Source organism: Hyperolius riggenbachi, chromosome 7 (assembly GCF_040937935.1).
Source record: "Hyperolius riggenbachi isolate aHypRig1 chromosome 7, aHypRig1.pri, whole genome shotgun sequence".
NCBI classification, from domain to species: domain Eukaryota; kingdom Metazoa; phylum Chordata; class Amphibia; order Anura; family Hyperoliidae; genus Hyperolius; species Hyperolius riggenbachi.
The window spans coordinates 138,815,988-138,834,680 of NC_090652.1; the positions used below are offsets into that span (position 1 = coordinate 138,815,988).

The following is an 18,693-nucleotide window of genomic DNA, read 5'->3' on the forward strand; positions in this document are numbered from 1 at the left end:
ATATATATATATATATATATATATATATATATATATATATATATATATATATATATATATATATATATATATATATATATATATATATATATATATATATATATATATATATATATGTATATGTATGTATGTATGTATGTATGTATATATATATGTATATATATATATATATATATATATATATATATATATATATATATATATATATATATATATATGTATATATGTATGTGTGTGTATATGTATTTATATACTATATTTTTATATATATATATATGTATATGTATATATATATATATATATATATATATATATATATGTATATATATATATATATATATATATATATATACAGTGGAGGAAATAATTATTTGACCCCTCACTGATTTTGTAAGTTTGTCCAATGACAAAGAAATGAAGTCTCAGAACAGTATCATTTCAATGGTAGATTTATTTTAACAGTGGCAGATCAAAAGGAAAATCGAAAACATAACCTTAAATAAAAGACAGCAACTGATTTGCATTTCATTGAGTGAAATAAGTTTTTGAACCCCTACCAACCATTAAGAGTTCTGGCTCCCACAGAGTGGTTAGACACTTCTACTCAATTAGTCACCCTCATTAAGGACACCTGTCTTAACTAGTCACCTGTATAAAAGACACCTGTCCACAAAATCAATCAATCAAGCAGACTCCAAACTCTCCAACATGGGAAAGACCAAAGAGCTGTCCAAGGATGTCAGAGACAAAATTGTAGACCTGCACAAGGCTGGAATGGGCTACAAAACCATTAGTAAGGAGCTGGGAGAGAAGGTGACAACTGTTGGTGTGATTGTTCGAAAATGGAAGGAGCACAAAATGACCATCAATCGACCTCGCTCTGGGGCTCCACGCAAGATCTCACCTCGTGGGGTGTCAATGGTTCTGAGAAAGGTGAAAAAGCATCCTAGAACTACACGGGAGGAGTTAGTGAATGACCTCAAATTAGCAGGGACCACAGTCACCAAGAAAACCATTGGAAACACATTACACCGCAATGGATTAAAATCCTGCAGGGCTCGCAAGGTCCCCCTGCTCAAGAAGGCACATGTGCAGGCCCGTCTGAAGCTTGCCAATGAACACCTGAATGATTCTGTGAGTGACTGGGAGAAGGTGCTGTGGTCTGATGAGACCAAAATAGAGCTCTTTGGCATTAACTCAACTCCCTGTGTTTGGAGGAAGAAAAATGCTGCCTATGACTCCCAAAACCCTGTCCCCACCGTCAAGCATGGGGGTGGAAACATTTTGCTTTGGGGTGTTTTTCTGCTAAGGGCACAGGACAACTTAATCGCATTAACGGGAAAATGGACGGAGCCATGTATCGTGAAATCCTGAATGGCAACCTCCTTCTCTCTGCCAGGAAACTGAAAATGGGTCGTGGATGGGTGTTCCAGCACGACAATGACCCAAAACATACAGCAAGGGCAACAAAGTAGTGGCTCAAGAAGAAGCACATTAAGGTCATGGAGTGGCCTAGTCAGTCTCCGGACCTTAATCCAATAGAAAACCTATGGAGGGAGCTCAAGCTCAGAGTTGCACAGACAGCCTCGAAACCTTAGGGATTTAGAGATGATCTGCAAAGAGGAGTGGACCAACATTCCTCCTAAAATGTGTGCAAACTTGGTCATCAATTACAAGAAACGTTTGACCTCTGTGCTTGCAAACAAGGGTTTTTCCACTAAGTATTAAGTCTTTTATTGTTAGAGGGTTCAAAAACTTATTTCCCTCAATAAAATGCAAATCAGTTGCTATCTTGTATTTAAGGTTATTTTTTCGATTTTCCTTTTGATGTGCTATCTGCCACTGTTAAAATAAACCTACCATTGAAATAATACTGTTCTGAGACTTTTCATTTCTTTGTCATTGGTCAAACTTACAAAATCAGTGAGGGGTCAAATAATTATTTCCTCCTATATATATATATATATATATATATATATATATATATATATATATATATATATATATATATATATATATATATATATATATATATATATATATATATATATATATATATATATATATATATTATATACTAGAGGCCTGCAGCGGGTCGAGTACCCGCGGGTAGCCCGAAATGCGGGTCGGTTGCGGGTAGCGGTCTGCGGGTGCTGGTCGCGGGTAGTGAAAGCAAGCATGTTAATTCTGACTGTCTTTTGCCTACTTTACTTTAAATGTGCACTTTAGAAGAAAATGTAAAAAAGCGGGTAGCGGTTCTGTGGGTGCGGGTCGGGTTGCGGGTATCAAATTCACCAGAAAGCGTGGCGGTGCGGGTAGCGGGTATGAAAAAGTGGACCCGCGCAGGCCTCTACTCTATACTCTAAGCTTAGTGCTGCTGGGCTCATAAACCATACTCTGCACTGTGCGAAACAAACGGCCACCTCCTCAAACCTCCAACAGACCTTTTAAGCATATCCATCAAGAACTTGTCCTGTATGTTCTCGTCTGCCTGTGTGAGTACAGGCGAGGCTGCGCAATGAGCCCAAGCCACTCCTCCATGAGCAGGCATGGCCCTCTTTGCGCAGGCGCAGTATGACCACGTTCGCGCACAATGGGGAGCGCAGTTATGAGAACAAATCAGGCAGGCTCTTATCAAATATGTTCAAAGGGCCATTGCAAGGCAACGGTTAGGGCAAGCCGGACTGCAACACACCTATTGGGCATTTTCTGTAAGGAACTGTTTTTTACAGCTGTGTTTATACTGTATGTGCACATAAAAGCAATGCAAGAACTCTCAGATGATCGAAAGTGGAGTATCTCTTTAATTCCCTTGTATCGCTCCAAACCTGAGAGGTGACATTTGGGTAGAGTAACTATTTTATTATTCTATAGCTTTCCTGCTAAATGTCACTGCACTAAGCATTTCCACTATGAAGATTTACAAGCCCAGTTCTCAGTGGTGCAGCCATAACATTGTTTTAATTGGAGGAAGCAAATAAAAGGAGAAAATATTGTTAGCTGTTTACGGGATACTCATTAAAAGTCTGCTGAGCTGACAGATGCTGTGCATGCAGTCATAACCCTAGTTTAGCTTAATGGAATGGGGAAACATTAGATGGTTATTGGTTTTAGTGTATATTCTGTGGAAGAATAGTTCTTCTTTCATAATAACACTTTGTGTTTGCATTTCCTTCTTTCCAGTTAACAACCAGCCGATGCTGCACTACATTAGGGATAAAACAGCCGTGCCCTACTTCTCTAACTTGGTTTGGTTCATTGGAATCCATGTTATCGAGCTTGATAAGTGCGTTCAGACAGATGAAGAGTAAGTAAATGAAAATATATATTTACACGCAACAATGATAAATGAACCACTTTAAACCCAAGCCTTTATGACTATACCATTTTTCAGGTGTTGCAGATTTGCTGTATTATTAAACTGTCTTATTTTATATATAATCTAGGCAAACTATAATCCTTTTAGAGGACAAATGGAGTTTCTTTTTATGCTACGTATAAAACCTACATAATATAAACATGTAAACTGTATAAACACAGCAGTCTGTCACATGAATAAACCACTGACCAGTGAAGTGAACAACGCTAATTATGTTGTTACAATGGCTACTATCAAGGGGGCAAGATGCATTAGTCACCAAGTAAACTATCAGCTTTTTAAGGTGACCTATTGGAAGCAGAGAAAATTGCCTACGGTAGTGGATTGAGCTGACCAATGTTCACAAGGGCCAACTTGTGGTGGCCAGAGGACCAGGTAAGAGCATTTCCAAAATGGTAGGTCTTGTGGGAAGATCCTGGTACGCAGAAGATGGCATCTGCAAAAAGTGGTCCAGAGTTATGGGATAATAAGGATCCTTGATGCACGTGGAGAGTGGACAGTACCCCATCCGGTCTGATCTCAGAGAAGAGACATTGCACTGAAAAACTCAAAGGCAACTGAGCACCTGGAACTAAAAATATATAAAATTAACCTCCCCATAAGGGAGGTTTGTGATAGCATGCCATTGGGGGGATGGGGATTGGGGTAAGTGTCATTTTATTATCTATGGGTGCTTCTCCTCTGGCCCTCCGTCCATATTGGATCTGCCATCTTCTCCAGAAGAGACCGCAGCTATTCTGCATTTTTAAGTACCTGACAAAGTCGCCCGCTGCAATGCATGCATTCATGGTTGCGATTAAATCTCATATGTACACCGTGGCAACACAACCTCATATAGGATGCCCCCTGTGTCTGACATTTTTCACCTAGGAACAGTGTTAAAGGCAATCGAGCACCTAGAAATCTATATACAGTGAATTGCAAAAGTATTCAGCCCCCTTGAAGTTTTCCACAATTTGTCACATTACTGCCACAAACATGAACCAATTTTATTGGAATTCCACGTGAAAGACCAATACAAAGTGGTGTACACGTGAGAAGTGGAACAAAAATCATACATGATTCCAAACATTTTTTACAAATAAATAACTACAAAGTGGGGTGTGCATAATTATTCAGCCCCCTTTGGTCTGAGTGCAGTCAGTTGCCCATAGACATTGCCTGATGAGTGCTAATGACTAAATAGAGTGCACCTGTGTGTAATCTAATGTCAGTACAAATACAGCTGCTCTGTGACAGCCTCAGAGGTTGTCTAAGAGAATATTGGGAGCAACAACACCATGAAGTCCAAAGAACACACCAGACAGGTCAGGGATAAAGTCATTGATAAATTTAAAGCAGGCTTAGGCTACGAAAAGATTTCCAAAGCCTTGAACATCCCATGGAGCATTGTTCAAGCGATCATTCAGAAATGGAAGGAGTATGGCACAACTGTAAACCTACCAAGACAAGGCCGTCCACCTGAACTCACAGGCCGAACAAGGAGAGCGCTGATCAGAAATGCAGTCAAGAGGCCCATGGTGACTCTGGACGAGCTGCAGAGATCTACAGCTCAGGTGGGGGAATCTGTCCATAGGACAAATATTAGTCGTGCACTGCACAAAGTTGGCCTTTAAGGAAGAGTGGCAAGAAGAAGCCATTGCTAACAGCAAAGCATAAGAAGTCCTGTTTGCAGTTTGCCACAAGCCATGTGGGGGACACAGCAAACATGTGGAAGAAGGCGCTCTGGTCAGATGAGACCAAAATGGAACTTTTTGGCCAAAATGCAAAACGCTATGTGTGGCAGAAAACTAACACTGCACATCACTTTGAACACACCATCCCCACTGTCAGATATGGTGGTGGAAGCATCATGCTCTGGGGGTGCTTCTCTTCAGCAGGGACAGGGAAGCTGTCAGAGTTGATGGGAAGATGGATGGAGCCAAATACAGGGCAATCTTGGAAGAAAACCTCTTGGAGTCTGCAAAAGACTTGAGACTGGGACGGAGGTTCACCTTCCAGTAGGACATCGACCCTAAAGTTAAAGCCAGGGCAACAATGGAATGGTTTAAAACAAAACCTATCCATGTGTTAGAATGGCCCAGTCAAAGTCCAGATCTAAATCCAATCGAGAATCTCTGGCAAGATCTGAAAACTGCTGCTCACAAACGCTGTCCATCTAACCTGACTGAGCAGGAGCTGTTTTGAAAAGAAGAATGGGCAAGGATGTCAGTCTCTAGATGTGCAAAGCTGGTAGAGACATACCCTAAAAGACTGGCAGCTGTAATTGCAGCAAAAGGTGGTTCTACAAAGTATTGACTCAGGGGGCTGAATAATTAAGCACACCCCACTTTGCAGTTATTGATTTGTAAAAAATGTTTGGAATAATGTATGATTTTCGTTCCACTTCCCATGCGTACACCACTTTGTATTGGTCTTTCATGTGGAATTCCAATAAAATTGATTCATGTTTGTGGCAGTAATGTGACAAATTGTGGAAAACTTCAAGGGGGCCGAATACTTTTGAAAGCCACTGTATATATGTATATATATATATATATATGTATATATATGTATGTATGTATATATATATATATATATATATATATATATTCTATCTATCTATCTATCTATCTATCTATCTATCTATCTATCTATCTATATATATATATATATATATATATATATATATCTATATCTCTCAGCATGCATTGTGGCAGTCGCAAGCGCACAACTTCACTGGGAACTGCAAAATGCAGCACAGCTGTGATCTCTCCTGGGGAAGGTGGCGGATCCAATACAGACCATGGGGCCACAGGAGCAGAACCCCGTATGAGGAAGTTCATTTTATATATTTTCAGTTCCAGATGCTCAGTTGCCTTGCTGAACCATTAAGTGACAGAAAAAGGTTACCTGGCCTGTTGGATCAAGTTTTCTATAGATTACCATATATGAATGTTACTTTGACATGTTACCGAATTCAAGAATTATGCAGACCACGTCCACCCCTACATGGCAACTCTAGTGCCTGATGGCAGAGGACTGTAAGCCACATACAGTACAATGTTTTCTACTGGCCTCTCTCCTCTGTTACTTGGTTACTGTGATTAACTAATCAGTGATCATGGGACTTGGAGCCTTACAAATGTTTTCCAATCTGGTTACCCATTTAACAGTGAATTGGTTAAAAAGGCGGCACAGCTCAGGTACAAAAGGTGGTCTTAAAATGCCCTGCGGTCCTGAAGTGGTTAATGCATGGCTGGGCTATGGTAAAGAAGACAACCGTGTTGGTAACTTGAATACAGCAGCAATCCTGAGATCCTGAATGGATCCTGGGACCGTTCAGCGAAATTACACTGTTAGCTTGTAAAAAGAACACATCAGTTTTAGGAATGATTGCTTCAGCCAAGGAAAATCTAAAGTGTGTACATAAGTTATGAATCCACTGGAAATTATTCTAACATTGTTGGAGAGGATCTTGGAGGAATATGCCTTATTTAAACCTCAGACATTTAGCCTGTATGTGATATTCAGTAATGTGGTATAGCCATGTCTACATGGAGTAGTATGGATACAGAGGCACCAAAAGGATAAAAGAATCTAAAGTTTAAAACGTGAGGAGGCAGTGGTGGACTTACCATCCTCCAAGCAGACACAAAAATTGCCAATGTGTTTGTCAAACAAGTTTATTTACATACTCCAGGGGACAATGCTGACATTGTTCCTCATATACAGAGAGCGACTTCTTAATCCTTTGTAGGGTCAGGTCTAATCTCCCCAGCTGCCTATACAGTGGTTGCCTTTGCGGTAACCCTGCTTTGTGAGTATAGCTGATTACTCTATCATACTTCATTTCAACTACCAGTACATACCACACTATATTTGGCTCTCTGTGTCCATACTCTGTGTGTTCCATATCTACATGGAGCTCTTTCAGAACCTTGTAGAAAGTAGTGTTCCCTATAAGTCAGTGTATGGATTTAAAGTGATCACCAAACAATTGGGCAACAATCATTACACGGTCTGAAAGATCTTCTGTAAGATTTCGAATTCTTGATTCAGTTGACCATGCAAGTTCAGAGCTGGAGCAGAATTCAATAGAAGTACAAAAGATAAAACTGGATGTTTGAGAACTAAAAATGTAAAATAATCTGTAGAGAAGAGAGGCAGATTAGATTTGGATCTAATATCCATTGGGGACACTATAATTACAACACTTGGAGGTGTTGATCTAGGGATCTTATCTGATTGCCATCTGGGATGGGAGTCGTGATGGATTTTTTTCTCCCTTTTAAAAGTAAACCTGTAAGTCAGGTACTTGCCTTAGTATAGGGAAGCCTATGGATCATCCAGAGTCTGCCCACATTCTCCTCGAGACCATTGATACAGCACTGAGACCTGACCCTCTGGAAGTTCACAGCTGCACTGCTGTCCTTGGTCAGACGCAGCTGCACACCACAGGATGCCTTGCGCCAGAGCAGTAGCATGGAGTCGCTCGAGCCCAGCGGGAAAAAAACGAGCGCAATCAGTTCAGTGCTACTGTACAGTCATGTTCTGCACCTGTGTAGCGCAGACGCACTCATTCACGGACTGTAACATGGGCACACACACCGTTCAAAAAGCTTTTGTCAGAGGTTTTGGGGGACCCCGCTCTGGATCGATGGGGATGGGGAAGCCTCTGGATTATCCTCTACTGAGGGAAGTACCTATTGGGGTACTTTTTTTCCCTTCAGGTACAATTGGCCTAAGCATTCTAAATTATTATTTTTTTTTAATTATTTTTTTTTTGATCAACTGGGATACGTGCGGTTGCAGCACAGTGTTTGGCCAATTTTACTGGTTGAACTTGATGAATTGATGCCTTCTTTTTTTTTTTTTTTTTTTTTAATCTATGTAATGCTGGATACTCGCGTTGCATTTTGCCACACAATTCGCGGGATCGATTCCATCGATTCGATTATTTCCAACATGTTCGATCGTGTTTCAATGAATACACCCGTCGATTTTGCATATTAAGTATGCAAAATCGACGGCTGTATCCATCGAAACACGATCGAACATGTTGGAAATAATCGAATCGATGGAATCAATCCCACGAATCGTGCAGCATAACGCAACGCGTGTATCCAGCATCACTGTTACAAGTTGGAGAATTACCAATATCTGGTAGCGATCAATCATATATCGCATCTGGCATATGCTCAGCCTGAAGTCTCCTATAGATATGATAATACAGTCAATGGAAAAAAATTGGCATTTATCTTAGATCTGTAGACTGAACACAAAACTGCCTGTCAACTAAAACCATCAATACCTATGAACAGCAAGTTTACATTTTTATTAATGCGTACTTTTTGCATACATGGACCTTCCATGAAGAAAGGTGTTGTTAGAACAGCAGAAGTCACTTGGCAGTACCCAAAGTATTTAAAGCACATCTAAACTGGACCAAAAAGTCGATTTTTTACTTTCCTGGGGCTTCTTCCAAACCACCGTAGTTTTTAAGGTGTCCACAGAATGGATATGTGTTCGCTGCAAATGATTGTTCGCAATTGTTTCACAATTATTCATTTACCTCAGACACCATTGAAATGAATGGGTCCGCGTCAAACGAATGTTAATGAAAACAATTGCAAACTATTGTTTGTGGGGAACGAGCATCACTAGGAGGAGGAGCGTGAACTGCTCCGTGCATATACAGTAGCCTGTGACTAGAGTTCTAGTCGCAGGTCTTTTGGAGGGGGCAGTGACACAATGAAGGGACCCAGTGGACACAGATGGACCTGGAGGGGGCAGTGGCATAACGGAGGGCACTGGAAGGACATAGATGGACCTGGAGGGAGCAGTGGCACAACGGAAAGGACTGGAAAGACGCCGATGGACCTAGAGGGGGCAGTGGCACAACGGAGGGGACTGTGAAGACGCAGATGGACCTGGAGGGGGCAGTGGCACAACTGAGGGGACTGGGAAGACGCAGATGGACCTGGAGGGAGCAGCGGGACAAAAGAAAGGAACCCGGAGGACACAGATGGACCAGAGGACACAGATAGACCTGGAGGGGCAATGGCACAATGAAGGGGTCCCGGAGGACACAAATGGCCCTGGAGGGGGCAGTGGCACAATGGAGGGGATTGGGGAGATACAGATGGACCTGGAGGGGGCAGTGGCACAATGAAGGGGACCCGTAGGACACCGTGTGACCTGAAAGAATACAGGGGTTTGGGAGAAGCCCCAGACAAGTAACAATCTACTTTCTTGTTCCAATTAGGATGTGCTTTAACATTAGCCCTTCTAAATATACTAAAACTTTCACAGCTTAGAAACCACATATTCTTGCCTATGAAATTGTATCGAGGGTCAGATCAAGTCTGTTATGTGTAAATGAATAAATAGATAAATAAAAACTAAAATATTTACCTGATCATCAGATCATGCCAGATCTGTTTAACTTTGATAAGTTCTTGAAACTAATTGTTCATCATGATATTTTCTAATTGCCCCTTTTTTTTTTTATAAAAGCAAGTTGTAATGTAGGTTTACAGCCCCCTTATTAAATATTGCTGCTTTCTGTTTATAAGACAGTTTATGCTTTAAGATCATTAAATAGTTTAATGACCCATTAACATTTCTGCTTGGATTATTTGCAGCCCGCATTTACCTCCGTGTTTAATGGCAATCATCTTCTCCACTCTCGCCATAACTCTTCACTGCGGGGTTTACTGATCCTATTTACTTACAAAATGAGATTCATCAAAAACACATAAATAACTGTAATCGCCAAATCCTTTCCAGCATGTGAGATTGCTGGCTGGGCAGCTTCTCTTCTTCCTGGTCTCTTCATTGCAAATGGCGGTGTTTTGACATTGCTTTATCAGTAATGTCTCCATATCTGCAGAGTTGCAGAAAACACTTATCAATGAAAACTCCTGCGAGGTCTCTGAGAGCGCTGGGCTGCCTCCAGATCTAGATCAGGCCTGCCGGTGTGTTGATTTCTTTTCCTCTATAAACAAGTACTTAATCCTGATGCCTTTAAACTCCTACATTCTGAATGATTGTATGACTGCCTCTTAATTGGATTGCATGAATTATTCACAGCTTCCTCAGGGTCACGGGCCCCCGCAGGAGCCTGCTCATGTACTAATTGAAGCCTGGCTTGTTGTGCTTGAGTGATTGGAGTGGTGGTGTAATCCATATTCTGAAACAATCCATTAAAGTGATTGTAATTTGGCTAAATTAATAGGCCACACTGTTGAGTGGAGAACGATGGTAGCAGAGGATGTGGGGCAGCCTCTGGCGTGCGATTTGGTATTAGAGGAAATGCAGAGCATTGTCCTGGGACTTTAGCAGTGCAATGATGCAAAGCCACTGTTCCAGTCTAACATTTGTTATCTGGGAACATGTTTATGAGACTTGGGGCTGCAGAGGTGACCGATTTCTATGACATCTGGTGCATCTAGCGTGTGTATTTGTCAGTAGAAGAACACTCTACTATTGACTTAAACATTTTCTAAGTTTGTATTTGCCTCTTCTTAATGAAAGATTTTAGGTTCCACCCCTTTAATTAAATATAAAGAATCTCTGTTTTCATAGCTATTTTTGTTATTTAATGTGATCTGCAAAAATGATTTAACTGTCCTCTACTTAAAGAGAATCTGTACTCTAATATTCTTACACTAAAAAGCATACCATTCTATTCCTTATTTTCTCCTGTGCCCCTCTGTGCTGTTTCTGCCACTCTCTGCTGAAATCCTGGCTTGTAATTAACAGTTTTAGGCAGTGTTTACAAACTAACTAACCAGTTTGTGATAGGGTCACATAAACAGAGTGTGTCAGTCATACAGAGTGTGCAGGGGGCCTGCAGAGGGTGTGTATCGCTTCTATCCAATCACAAGCAGCCCTGCACATTCCACACATTCAAGCCTTAGCCCGACAGACACGACACAGGAAAGGAGATAAGATTTATTACAGAGACAGTGCAATTAGGAAAGGCTGCAGTAAGCCAGAGCACATTAGAACAGGCATAGGAACTTATAGGATAGAAGAACTAAGGCTGAAAAATATGTTAGAGTCTCTTTAAAGCATACCTAATGTGACATGAGATAAACCTATACTCACATAGTACTAGCCCCACTAAAAGATTATCAGATTTCCTTTTCTGTTTTCCAGTGCAGTAAGAATTAAAAAACAAAAACAAAACTTGTCATCTATGCAAAATAGCTTGTTGACCACCTGTTGAATTCAATCAGATTTCCTGAACAGTGAACAGAACTGAAAACAGCTGAGAAACAGTTAAAAAAGAATTCTAATGATGTTTCACTGCAGGAAAGTTTAAAGGACCATTAATTATCCCTTTTCAGCTAAACAAAGCAGAGTGTGAATTCTAAACAGCAGCACATAGTCACACACATATGCATAAGGGCGCATTTCCACTATCCAGATACTGTGTACATCCGGCTTTCCACGTCCTATCTCCCCGCGGTTGTCTTCCAGGACAGAGCAGAAGTCCGGATGCGGCTATACACTATGCTGCGGGAGAATCGGATACGTGCTGCAGAAATCTGCAGCATGCAATTCATATTTCTCTTTGCAGCGCACTGTATTGCTCTGCCATGGCACAACCTCATTTAATGGAAACTACTCCATTGATACGCGTTGGTTGCAGAGCCATTGTGAAAAATTGCAATATGGATTTGCGTCTAGTGAAAATGTGCCCTAACTGAAGATGGGAGATATAGACCAGCGCTCTTAAGTATTTTCACGTGGGATTCTTTCAAAGTACCGTATATTCCGGCGTATAAGACGACTGGGCGTATAAGACGACCCCCCAACTTTTCCAGTTAAAATATAGAGTTTGGGATATACTCGCCGTATAAGACTACCCCTCTTCCAACGCAACACCAAATTAAAATTTTAAAAAAAAATCATGTACTGGTGCTGTGTATGAACAGATACTGGTGCTGTACTGTATATGTTACCCAGTATATAACCGTATATAGTCAATTGACTTGTTGCATTGGTCAACTCTCTTTAAGTAGACTGGTCAGCTCTCCTTGTCTACCTGTTTATCAGAGCGGTGTGGAAGAATAGATTGCGCTCCCTCAGCAGGGAGATCTGAGAGGCGGTAACAGGATAGGGCGTATCACCCGGCATCAATGACACCCGGCGTATAAGACGACCCCCAATTTTTCAGAAGATTTTCAATGGTTAAAAAGTAGTCTTATACGCAGGAATATACAGTATGTGAATTTTGTGATTTTTTTTTTTTTTTAATACTTATGCATTTTTTTTAAAAATGCGTAAGTTTGTAATTTATCACACATACTAGCTTGCACTCTATAGCACAGCTGCTTTCACTTCTCCTTTTTTTTAAAATCCGAGCTGCATTCTTCTTTTCTCAGAAATGAATGCGTCTCAGTGCTTCTGAATGCAGGCAAGAATGTGAACACATACCGATGAGCATAAAAAAAGCTATGCATTCAGTTTGATGTGTGAAAGGGCCTGAATATTTCTCTGCACTGCAAAGATAAACAGAAAAACAGAGCAATGCCATTATCAGTGTGTGCTGTGGTTAGTAGATGGTTGGTCAGTGACAAGTCTGTGTAGCTTAAATACAGTGGTTTTAATGTGAAGTCCGCAATTAAGTTTTGCTTTGGTCAGGGTTATGACTGGATCATTAGGTCAAAATTGCACTTACCGTACTTTGCAGGTGAATGTATTAACACTTGTATTTTTGTATTTAAAGGTTTCTTTTTAACTTAGCCTCTGGTTCAGTCATTCAATTATAGACAAAATGCTGCTGCACAGGAAGTATGTATGTATAAGGAACCTACTGTACAGGATCTTCTAAAAAAATTAGCATATTGTGATAAAGTTCATTATTTTCTGTAATGTACTGATAAACATTAGACTTTCATATATTTTAGATTCAAATACACACAACTGAAGTAGTTCAAGCCTTTTATTGTTTTAATATTGATGATTTTGGCATACAGCTCATGAAAACCCAAATTTCCTATCTCAAAAAATTAGCATATTTCATCCGACCAATAAAATAAGTGTTTTTAAAACAAAAAAAGTCAACCTTCAAATAATTATGTTCAGTTATGCACTCAATACTTGGTCGGGAATCCTTTTGCAGAAATGACTGCTTCAATGCGGCGCGGCATGGAGGCAATCAGCCCGTGGCACTGCTCAGGTGTTATGGAGGCCCAGGATGCTTCAATAGCGGCCTTAAGCTCATCCAGAGTGTTGGGTCTTGCGTCTCTCAACTTTCTCTTCACAATATACCACAGATTCTCTATGGGGTTCAGGTCAGGAGAGTTGGCAGGCCAATTGAGCACAGTAATACCATGGTCAGTAAACCATTTACCAGTGGTTTTGGCACTGTGAGCAGGTGCCAGGTCGTGCTGAAAAATGAAATCTTCATCTTCATAAAGCTTACCATGCAGCATCTATGTTAATGTTTTGCATACAGTGCATGCCCCAACAAGATTGAACTTTCCAGGATATATAGAAATCCATGCTTTTCCCAGCTTATGTTTACAGCATTGTGTTAAGGTGGCCACGTACCATACATTTTTTTTTTTTTTATTTATTTATTTTTTTTACATTTTTTTTATTTTCAATTCAAGATTTACAATCAGTTCTTCTAATGGATTGCGACAATTGAAAAATTGGATACATGTACCACACGTGTTAAACTTTTTCCCCAATTATGCCAAAAAAAAAAAAGGATTGAAAACTCTGAAAAAAATTGCTTGCGCCCCTACATTACAAAACACACCATTCAATCTTGCAAAATACTGATCAGAAATTTCTGCCACTTCCGATGGGGAAATCCGATCGAAATTTTCACATGAATAAAAATAAAAGCTTTCAATTTTTTGTAGAAATTATCAATTTTATACAACTGTAAAATCTGATCATTTTATTGTATCGTGTGTGGCCACCTTTAGAGGGATTGGCATTTTTTAGGAAGCAGCCCTTAATACAAAGTTTCTTTTGTTTAAAGTGTCTTAAGGTAGCCATCAACGGTCCAATTTCTAGCGAAAAATCGTTTGCGCGATCAGAAATTCTGATCGGAAGTGAAATATTGTAATAAATTGTTCTCTACACCATCAACGAACCAATCTTTACTTCCTATCTATCACAACCAACAAGAAAATCCATATTTAGTTTCGATGAAAATTCATTCGGGCAACATTTTTTTCACTGGTTCATAATCGATTGTGTCCACCAATGGAGATTATTTACAACCAATCCAATCAGAATTTCTGATCGCTCGAACGATTTTTCGCTAGAAATTGGACCGTTAGTGGCCACCTTTAAACGTATCAGTCAAACAAAATCACTATAATAGCAGGCTTTTATTTTTTTTTTCATTCTTAAGATGTCATGAAAACATCTGAAAGGAAACTGTACATAAAAGTGCTTATTGTGTACTGAGCTGTGTATAACACAGAATGTAAATTTGCCTTTTGCCTAATATTGCTGAGTCGAGCGGTTACATTTGTATATTGTGTGCAAGAAGAGAAACAGTAAGATGTTAGATCCTGAGGAAGGGCATCCGGGTGTAGCCCAGCTGATATAGGTCAGATATAGAGGCTGGGAAATACAAGCAGAATTAAGGTGGCCATACACTGGCCCGATTTCCGCCCGTTTCGACAGCAGATTCGATCACTGGGATCGAATCTGCTGCCAATCGTTCACGCTACACGCCGAATTTCGATCCATTCCGTCCGATCCCGTCGATCGCGCCGTGCGGAAAATAACCGTCGATCGCCCGCGGGTAAAGAGCGCATCGCTAGCGGCGTTCGAGTGCCCGACGACCGACGCAATAGAGCCCGGATACATTACCTGCTCCGCCGGCGCGACTCCTGGGTCTCCACTCTTCTCCGTATCGGCTCTGGTCTGGTCTCCTCCGGCATCCTTCCCTTCTTCCTGTCCCGGCAGGAAGTTTAAACAGTAGAGGGCGCTCTACTGTTTAAACTTCCCCCAGACAGGAAGAAGGGAAGCATGCCGGAGGAGACCAGAGCAGACCAGAGCGGAGACGGAGAAGAAGAGCGGTGACCGGGGGCAGTCGCACCAGCGGAGCAGGTAATGTATGCGGGCGGGGGGAGCGGCGGCAGCACCACCACAACAGATTGTGATCGGTTTCAGGCTGAAATCGGTTCACAATCTGTTTGCAGTAAAGGTAGCCATACGATCCCTCTCTGATCAGATTCGATCAGATTGGGATCTGTCTGTTGGTCGAATCTGATGGCAAATCGACCAGTGTATGGCTACCTTTAGACTTATCTTCTCTACCAGCTAATCTGCCTTCTGCTGTGGAAATTTGGTAAGCTCCACCTCAGAGCTGTGCTTGTGTAGTTCCTGAGCATGGTTTGTCACTGCAGTAATTGCTTTATGCAGCACCAATACATTTTATTACCTTACAACCAAAACATGTCACAATGTTTACTATCCTTTAGCAAAGCTCACAACCTAATGTGTTTAGGTAGAACTTCTGTTCGGGGCAAAGGTTCTTGACACAGACAACACTGTCTAAACTTGACTCAATGCTCATACGCACGTCCAACTTAATGCACAACCATCCTGACGACAAGTTGTTTACACAAGTACTTAAACACACGCCAACCAACTAAATCACTAACGCATGTTAATACTATGCGTGCAAGCTAAATGACAAACTGCACATCATACCCGCATTCAAAAGCAAACAAGGTGTTCAAAATACTTGTACACATGGTCCAACCTGTATGATAGTTGGGCAGACTGATCCACTGGTTGCATCTGGCAAACAACCTGTTATCAGTTGGTCATCTGGTTGTTTGCCAGCCGCACACTCACCCTGCTACAAATTGGTCTCTCATTGGCTGTTGGATGTGAATATGTCTGCTGGTGTCTGCTGGTTGCTCTGACTAAAGTCTGACCATATTATCTGCATGCTTATTGCAGGTGTGTGACCTAGATGCGACTGGAGGCACAAAATCGGCATGATGGCCTATCAAGTAGCATCTTTATAAATGGGGAATAAGGGGGTCCCTATCTTTCTATAGATTTCCTTTAACATGAAACTGCTGTGTGAGCAAAATTCTCTATTAACAGCCATCACTTTGTGTAATTTTGTCATTTGCTTTAAAGTAGCCCTGAACCGAGTGTTGCTGCTTAACATACTGTTAATCCTAATGTAAAAGTCACTACGCTACAAGCTCATACAATAACACCATGAATAATCTAAGTCCATCCACATCCAATCTGTATATGAAATCCCAATGTCTTAACAAGCTGCCACTTAAAATGAAGAGAAAGAGGAACTCTCATAGGGTAAGATCATCAATAAGGATTGTCCTCCACCTTCTCCACATGGGGTCACACTGCAATACCACCACCTTTCACAGCAGACCACCGGTGAGTGAAAACCCGCTCCTCCCTTCAGCCCACACTCAGCCCGGCGTCCTCTGGTATCAAGAGGTGTTTCAAGAGCTTATGGGGGAAAGTAGCTTCTCCTAACCACACCAAGGTCAAAGTCCACTTGTTCAGCAACTCTAGGACTCAAAATATTTACAATAACATAATACCGTTTTAATAAAAGGATTAAAAATAAGTAATTGCACTCACAAACGTCCATGGATTAAGACCTATAACATAAGGTGGAGTGTTTCCGAGACACTATTCCCACTGATGCCTTTAGTACCATCCACACTGAAGATGTTGTGCCGCGCTTCCATTCAAACCTCCCTAAGCCTAGTGAGGGGCAATTCTGAGAGAGGTTTGACTGGAAGCACAATGCCTTCAGTGTGCCTTAATACCTTAATCCACTGATGTTTGTGACGATGCCTGCAGTGTTGCATAACAGCCATCAGATGTGATTTTTTTTTTTTTTTTTTTTCTTATCCTGCCATGACCTGTTGGTGGAAGACAGGAACACCTGTACATATTTGGCAAAGGCACCTAAAATGACCTTAAAGGATTCATTTTGAGGATCTAAGTTGGAAGTTTGTATAAACCCTTACTTTGATGATAGAGTGTGCAGATAGGCAGAGTTACGGAAGTTTAGATGCGAATCCAAAATAACAAGGTTATAGATAATATGCCAGTTTCCGGTGAAGTCAAGGCACAGTATATGCCTATACCATGACTCTCTGGAGTCTGCAGTTTTAGAAGTGCAAAGTGGTGATATTGCTTACATCTTTTAAAAGCCTGAATAGATCCAAAATATAACAACAAAACATATACTCAGGCAACCGATGTTTCTAAAAATTCCTGCTTGTGTTTTGTTTTTTCTTCCATGCTAGGCCAACTTTTTTAAGTGAAAGCACATATTTCTTAGCTAGGTTAAGGTCAAAAAAGTTGATTTTGGCTCTTAAGCCGGACTGACTGGCTCCTAGATGATCACATTTTGTCTGACAGTCAACCTTTGGATATTTAAGCACATAAAATAAAACAGGCCTAAGTTTTACTTTTCTTTAATGTTTTTCCTTTGGCTTTTTAAAATACTATTTTATTTAATTGTCTAGTTTTTAAATATGTGTGAGACTACCTATCTTTTTATGCAGTCATTTAAATGGAGCCTATAGGTGTGTTGTGTGGCCCACTAGCTCACGTTATTTGAATTTTTATCTGTTTCTTTTGTAGGCATAAGAACCGGGGAACTCTCAGCAACTTGGTGTCGCAGCATTTAGATCATCTGAACTACCTTAATGACATACTAATAATTAATTGCGAGTTCCTTAACGATGTCCTGACGGATCATCTGCTGAACAGATTATTGCTCCCTTTGTATGTCTACTCTCTAGTGAACCAAGACCAGGTAATGTAAACCATGTTAGGGCTGTTCATTAAGCCAGAGCTAGGGACAGAAGTCTTACACCTACAGTATGTCAATGTCATGGGATTCTCCGCAAGTTACTGACATTGCATCTCATATACATTTGAAGAGTAAAGTGCAGGAGACTATGCTTCCAGAGAAAACCAGGAGCACCAGTATAGTGTTGTATGGGTGATAAAGGAACGATTGATACAGTAGAGTTAAACTCACAAAACTGGTACTAGAGCACTGAGCTTGTGGAGAAAACCATTTATGCTGGTAACGTCCCACGTTACAGCAGCCAGTAACGCAGCCTAACTCACAGCACTGTAAAATCAATTGTGCTGTTCACAGTGCACACGTTACGTTACATTGTAACGCAGCACGTTTAAACAAAGTGCTGCATGCTGTACGTTATACTGGGCTAAGCAGCGTTACACTGCTTGCACATGCTCAGTAATGTTGGAGGAGGAGGTCTACCCTCCTCCTCCGTGGCCAGCCACATGGCTAATTAATATTCACTGCA

General features: G+C 40.9%; 1 protein-coding gene across 3 annotated transcripts in view; it reads left to right on the forward strand.

Moving 5' to 3' along the window:
- CLEC16A (C-type lectin domain containing 16A) overlaps positions 1–18,693 on the forward strand; it is a 369,068-nt gene that overhangs the window by 80,818 nt on the left and 269,557 nt on the right. For all 3 annotated transcript variants that reach the window (XM_068244692.1, XM_068244690.1, XM_068244691.1), the window contains exons 6-7: positions 3,184–3,307; positions 17,996–18,170. In XM_068244692.1, the coding sequence (XP_068100793.1) occupies positions 3,184–3,307; positions 17,996–18,170 (299 nt within the window). The remainder of the gene's footprint in view (positions 1–3,183; positions 3,308–17,995; positions 18,171–18,693) is intronic.